Genomic DNA, 7,267 nt, shown 5'->3' on the forward strand with positions numbered 1-7,267 from the left:
TTGCCACTGCCCAAAGTGCAACATAAACCCTTTATTGGTGCACACTGGGGTGTGTCACCAGTACTATAATTATAAAAGCTTAGTGGTTCTCAGCAATGGTGAAACAAAGGTAAACATAAAGAACAGAATACTTTTTTTTTTTACTTAAATAAAAAACCTTCCATGTATTCAGGGCCAGGCAGTGCCCCACTGTAATAATAAATATTAGTAGTATGAGTCTACAGTGTGCTTTGGCAAGGCATATGTGAAAACAAAAAGTTGATATTTTTTTGTACAACTAGAGTGCGTTCAATATAGTCCAGTAGATTTTGTGCTCCACTGAGTTAATGAATATAAGCACTGAGTTGATATGGATCACAATAAGTCGATGGAAGAACCGGAGCAATAGCCAAGTGCTAGTGCAGTTGATGCTGCCAGTTATGATAGATAGTACTATAACATCTACTACAGATGGTCCAGGGGGAAGAAAGTTTAGGTAAGGGCACCTGAAATAAAAATCTTTCCCAATTTTAATAAAAGGGGTAGAGGTCTCACATTCAAAACCAACAAATCAGTTTAAAAATCCCAAAACACTAAAGCTGAAGAAAAAACTGCGTTCACAAATACCTGAAGAGTCTAGGGTGTCAACATTAGCTATCTGTGGGTCTGACATTTCTCGCACTGTACTCATGGAGAAGCCTCATTTGACTCCTTCCACTATTTATGCACCATCTGCAAATGTAGGGATAAGCAGTACAAGTAAAAATGGCAATGATGACATAATAGAAATTAAAGATGCTAGTGTGGAAGTGGAGCAGCATAAGAGGGATACTTGTGTACAATCCGATGCCACTGAGGATGTTTATTATGTTTGTGTAAATCTTACCCATGATAAAAAGAAAGCCATTGTAAGGCTTTGACATAAAACCAAAAAAGCCACCTACTGTGTGTGGGATAATTTTTACCTAAATTCTGACAACATTTGTGAAGGCATCTGCTCCATTTGGGAGGCCAAATTTAGTAGAAGTAGGGACATTAACCATCTAAGTACCTCCTCATTGTTGCATCCTTTGTGGCGAGTTTAAGAAATGTATGTAACAAAATTTTAATAATTTGTAAAGTAAAAAACAAGCAGTTACCAGCAATTTGGACCACCCCATGCAACCTCCACTGCCATCATTCTCATCATTAACCTCATTAGTGATCAGAGGTAGTCCTGCCAAAAAAAAAATGTTTGTGGATGCCCAAGCAAACCAAGTAATTCAGTCACAAAAGCGGTAGCTCTGTCGATGAAGTGCTTGGTTTGTTAAACCCTGCATGTTTTTTTTAATATCCAACATAAGGGTGGGTGGGAGGGCTCAAGGACAATTCCATCCTGCAGCACTTTTCTTTTCTGCTACAGCTATGTGACCATGTTTAATAGAAGTGTTATTAAATTCTGCAGCTCTGTTGCTTAATAAACAGCCAGCTCAATGTAGCCTTTGGCCAGTATTGATGAAAACAATATTATGAGCTGTGATGTGGTCAAAAATTGGAAATTGTCTGGAATGTTATTGGGGTTAATAATCCGGTAGGAACAAAAAAATTATGTCATTTTATTTGTTTTTATTAATTTTTGTAAAAAAATACAGGTCCAAAACCAAAACAAGTGATGGTGGTTTTGGCAAAACAAAAGTCTGAAAACAAACTAAAATCAAAACTAAAATACGGGGGTCAGCACACATCTCTACATATCTTTACAATTGTAAAGCGCAATGGAAATTGCTGCGCTATATAAGAAACTGTTGATAATAATAATAATAATGATGTCACTCTCTACTCACCATGCAGGAAAACAGGGGAGAAGAATAAAACTGATGTGTGCGACAAGAACATGACCACTGATGGATATACAGTATATGAAAGGTTGTGTGTCCAAGGATCTGTGGTGAATTACTGTACAGGTGATTTGTGCTCACTGAATTGTGCTGATTAACATAATATTTGAGCATCATTACAGGACCCATATGCTTCATTTGCTGTTGATTGCTGCATTACAGAGGATCTATGCCCAAAGTGCTGTTTTACATGTGATATGCAATTAATTGTATTAACCACGTGAAGAGCAGAGAGAGGGATGAAATTACAATGCTAGAATGTAGTAGAGTATAGCATAGTTTTAATGCACAGATGGATGTACTGTAGGTCAACTTTTTGACCAACCTGTTAGACAGATAAGTAACTGCCCTATTTAGTTCTACACACATAGGTGTTCATTTATAAATCTCCTTGAAATGCTTTGTCAAAAGATAACAAGTACAGTATGTATTAAGTTTCAAGCACCTAAGTAGCAAGTTTGTTAAGGATTAACAGGGACAACACAGCAATAGGCAAGATATTTGCTGGGATGGACTGCTCTGAAGAAATTTGGCAAAAATGTCTAATAAGATATTCTTTTTAACATTGATCCTATGTTTTCCTATACCCATTTCTTTTTCAATTTCAACAATACTTTTTTGACATCTTTGTTCTTTAGACTGTAAATGAAAGGATTTAACATTGGCACCAAAACAGCATACACAAGAGAAAACCACTTGTCCTGTTTGGAAGAGTAGCTGGATGTGGGTTGCATATGCAAAGATGTTATTGTCACGTAAAATAGAATAATGCAGGTCAGGTGGGAAGAGCAGGTAGAAAAAGCTTTAGATCGACCTGTAGCAGAATTTATATTTAGGATTGCTGAAATGATGAAAATATATGAGATTAAAGTGAAAAGAAATGTAATAAATCCCAACATTGTTCCTTCAATGTAGTTTAGCATTTCTACTTCAGATACACCACTGCAAGAGATCTTTAACAAAGGTGCAATGTCACAGAAGATGTGGCTGATTCCATGAGAAGTACAGTAGGACATTTTAGATATAAGGGCAATATATCCAATAGGGTTTAGAAACCCAAAAGTCCACGCTGTAACTAAATGGCCGGCACAGTGTCTTATGCTCATTTTACTTACATAGATAAGGGGGTGACATATGGCAACATAGCGGTCATATGCCATGGCTGTAAGCAGGACAACTTCAGTGCAACTCAGTAGCAAAAATACATACAGCTGAGCTATACATTCCCAGAATGAGATTATGTTATACTTGGTGATGAGCATATATAATAATTTAGGTAAAATATTTGAGGTGGAAGCAATGTCAATGATGGAGAGATTCATCAGAAATATGTACATAGGAGTGTGCATGTTAGGAGTGACCCAAATCACAACAATAATGGTGAAATTTCCACAAATAACAACAAGGTAGGAAATGAACAATATTAACATCATAAAGTATTGGAGTTTTAGGTCTTCAGTCAAGTCTTCAAATGAGAATTCTGTTGTATTAAATGGTTCTTCTATCATTTCTGTATAATAATGTGTAATAAAAAATATATATTATAACATTGCCTTATCACAGAGATAAATATCCAAATAACTTTCATCACTGCTTCTTCAAATTTTAAACTGTTTTGGTTTGTGCTTATGAAGGGCATATACAGTGGAATGCTTAAATTGGCTAATATGGGAATCAGTGGACTTTTGTATTTTCAGCCTTTTAACCTTAGCTGCCCAGATATGTTTTTTTAACTAACTTAGTGGATAATGAAACTCCAGTTTTTAAAATAACTAAAGCAAAAGGAATATTTGTTCTGTGTCAAAGGGCACAGATATTTTACACAGCACAGATCAGGATGTAGTTTGAGACCGGTGGTCAGGAAACTGCCAGTCACAACACCTCCACCTACATCCCGCCCCCTCACTATCCCAACTGTCGGCATGCTGACCAACAGGGACTATTCCCACTCGTGGGTGTCCATGACACCCATAGAGTGAGAATATAACCTGTGACAAGCGCAGTTATAAAGATGTAGCTTCAAAGCTTTGTGAAGTTCAAGAGCACACTCCTGAATTACATGGTCCGTAACATTATCTTTGAGCCTAATTCAGACCTGATCGTAGATGTGCTAAATTTAGCACATCTACAATCAGTCACACAGACATGCGGGTTGACGCTCAGCACAGGGCTAGTCCGCCACGCATGTCAAGCCTGACCCCCCCTCCCCTGCACAAATAATAGTGACTGGCTGCTGTGCGACTCTCCAGGAGAAGCATGACCCACCCCTCCCGCTCGTAGTAGTTCCGGGCCCCATCTATGGTACTCCAGCACCCCCCCTCCACTACCAGTGGTGGCTCTGGACCCCCTCCCCCACCCTCAGCACCCCTGCACTTACCCCTCCCCCACCCGTGGCACCCCTGCACCCCCCCCCTCCACTACCTGCGGTTGCTCCCGACCTTCTCCACCTGCGGCACCCACACACCTGACCCTCTATCACCTGTGGCAGCACCGCACCAGCCCCTCCCACACCCGTGGCACCCCCGCACTCCTTCCCCCATCCGCGTCTCCGCCGCACCCACCACTACCCCAACCACAGCACATACTAGGTGATTCATCAGGCCCTGCGTGCACTGTTCATGCCATTGCAAGGGGCTATGACCCCTTACCCATCGCACGCCCTTTGTCCATGCCATATTTAACCACTCACACAATTATGATGGAAGGTAATACTCCATATAATAAAAATATTGCATGCCACAAGGGCTTGCAAGGCTTACGGGAGCGTAGCCTCTTACGATGGTGTGAAGAGCACTCGTAGGGAAAGTATAATGTAAAATATAATGTTTTTATATTATTGCACCACATTTCTATAAACTGTTATCTATGTTAAGTTGCAATCTATTTGATGAGTATGGAAAAACCAATTGTAAAGTGTAAGTTACCTGGGAGATTGATTTTTTTACATACATATCACCTGTATATGGTATATATACTATCAAGCACATTCCCATTTTTTGAAACATTACACCATTCAAAAAAGTTTTTAGAAAGAATAGTTTCATAAAACAAACATAAACGTCACTTAGTTAAGTAAATAAAGTATAAAGAATGAAAAAAAGCATTTATTTAAGAAACTAAAGCTCAGGTTGCTAGATGGCACACCACGTTATCAGTAATGACATCGCTAACATTTCCTGCACGTGGAACGCAGGTGGACAGCTTGCGTTCCACCCACTGTAGGATAGCGCTACTGATATTTCCGGTATGTGGAGCGCAGGCCGTCAGCTTTTGCTCAACTCCCTTGCCACAGGACACACGTAATTGGTTCTGGAGCGTGGGCAGACGGCTTGTGCTCCATAACCACACACTGCATCACCAATGAAATATGAAAATGAGGCTTGGACCCACCCGGAAACAGCGGTAAGCTGGAGCTGAAATGCAAATAGATAATTAAGCCCGTTCTAGCCGCAAACTCCACTGGTCCACCAATGATTGTGGGCACTAATGGATTTAAACTGAATCATTAAATTTATGTTATATAGATAACTTGTATGAAAATAAGAGACATAATTATCTCCCTTAGAATCAACTAAATAAAATGTAACAGGAAGTGATGTAAAGCCTGAGGAGGTATAAATAGAGGAGGTTGGAAATTTTCAGCCTCATTGTCTGATAGACAGCTGATGAGGAAGGAGTACTATTGAGGAGCACACACGAGAGGTAATTATATATGGCTAATTGACATTATGATTATGGGGATTTGGATCCTAATGGTGCTAATGGATTGTTTATTATCTATAGATCTTAAAAGGACTCTAATTTGGGAACCTAAATTCATCCCATAAAAGCTGGGACTTATAACCTAATTGACCATACAGGAGCATATAGGAAAGGTAATCCTTTATAACTGAAATGATATATTATGAATATTAGATAAATAGCACCTAATGGCGAGTATTGAATACTAAATATTGAACACTTATAGGCTAAAAAGGATTTTAAGTTGGGTCCTGAATTTGATTTGAGCTAAGAATATAAATCAGTCTCATGGTCTGTGCAGGCTGGATTAATCAATCAATCAATCAATCTCAGTATGTAGATTTAATATTAATCACAATTTATTGATAGAATAATATTGTACCTTAAAATCATGTTAACTGGTCTATCACAATATTAGGTGGCCTCCTAAAAGGGATCCCAGAGGCTCAACACCATATTATGACTATTTGAGCCATAAAATGGATAAAAGAAGTATAGAAATAGTAATTCAATTTAACACCGAGAATGGAAACACCAATATAATTCATAATTTGATTGTAATTCTGTCAAATAATTTATTATTAAGGTCACAACTCTTAATCACAATCAAGAGTGATAATCACACGAAAGAACTACTTAGCATCTTAAAAATCCATGAACATTGAGTACGTAATAATATATCTAAGGGGGTCATTCCAACCCATTCACACGCAGCGGTTTATTGCTGCGGCGCGAATGGGTGCGGAATGCGCATGCACGGTGGCTGCAGTGCATGTGCGCAACGTTGCCCGGCGACAGTGGTTTTCAGGTTACGTTGCATCTAGAGAAGAAAGCGGTCACAGAGCGGACCGTTAAGAAGATTGACAGGAAGAAGGCGTACCTGGGTGGATCCGGAGCATTGAAGACCGTTTTTGGGGAGTGGTGAGTAAAACGCAGGCGTGTCCAGCAGAATGGAGGGTGGATGTCTGACGTCAGAGCCGGCTCCTGCATCGCAGGGCTCGTCGCACAGGGTAAGTATGTCCAGGGCTAGTCTAGTTTTGATTTAATTTTCTTTAGCTTAGCAGGGCTGCACAAGCGATCGCAGCCCTGCTAAGCTAAAATACACTACCCATAGATGTGGACTAGTTGATTGCAGCAGCAGCTAAAAGTTGCTGGCTGCGATCAACTCAGAATGACCCCCTTAGTCTCATGAGTAAGTAATAATATATCTAAGTCTCCCAAGTGACTAACACTAAGAACGTGTTTAAATGTACTGTTTAAATCTATGTTGCACATAATTGGATTTCTCTGTATAAAAGAGGTAAAGAGGTGCTATAATGCTCTTGCAAAAGATGATATTTTATTCAGATATTTCTCTCTTCTTCCTATCCTTCATTTTCTGCCTATTCCACTGTAAAATATAATATGCATCTTCCTTTCTGATATATTTCCAACGTAGTTAGTTTTATGATGTAACTATACCCGTAAATACCCAATAGGAATAGAGTTTACCTTATTAACGGTATGGGTTTGATGTTCTTTAATAACTCAATAGAAATACACCAACAAACTGTACTCCAAATTTGATTTATGTAGCCATGTTAACTATGTAAAAATATGTCTCCTGTATAATCTTTTACCATCATGTATGACAGCCCTTTTTTATGTATTATGTTCTAGTTTTTTGCTAT

At 39.0% G+C, this 7,267-nt stretch overlaps 1 protein-coding gene across 1 annotated transcript; it reads right to left on the minus strand.

The window, feature by feature from the left end:
- Positions 1–2,437: 2,437 nt before the first annotated feature.
- Positions 2,438–3,364, minus strand: LOC135057381 (olfactory receptor 5AR1-like). Its single transcript, XM_063963270.1, has one exon. It carries the CDS (start codon positions 3,362–3,364, stop codon positions 2,438–2,440), a length of 927 nt encoding a protein of 308 aa, XP_063819340.1.
- Between the last annotated feature and the right edge of the window lie 3,903 nt (positions 3,365–7,267).

This window comes from Pseudophryne corroboree, chromosome 3 (genome assembly GCF_028390025.1).
Source record: "Pseudophryne corroboree isolate aPseCor3 chromosome 3, aPseCor3.hap2, whole genome shotgun sequence".
Lineage (NCBI taxonomy): Eukaryota > Metazoa > Chordata > Amphibia > Anura > Myobatrachidae > Pseudophryne > Pseudophryne corroboree.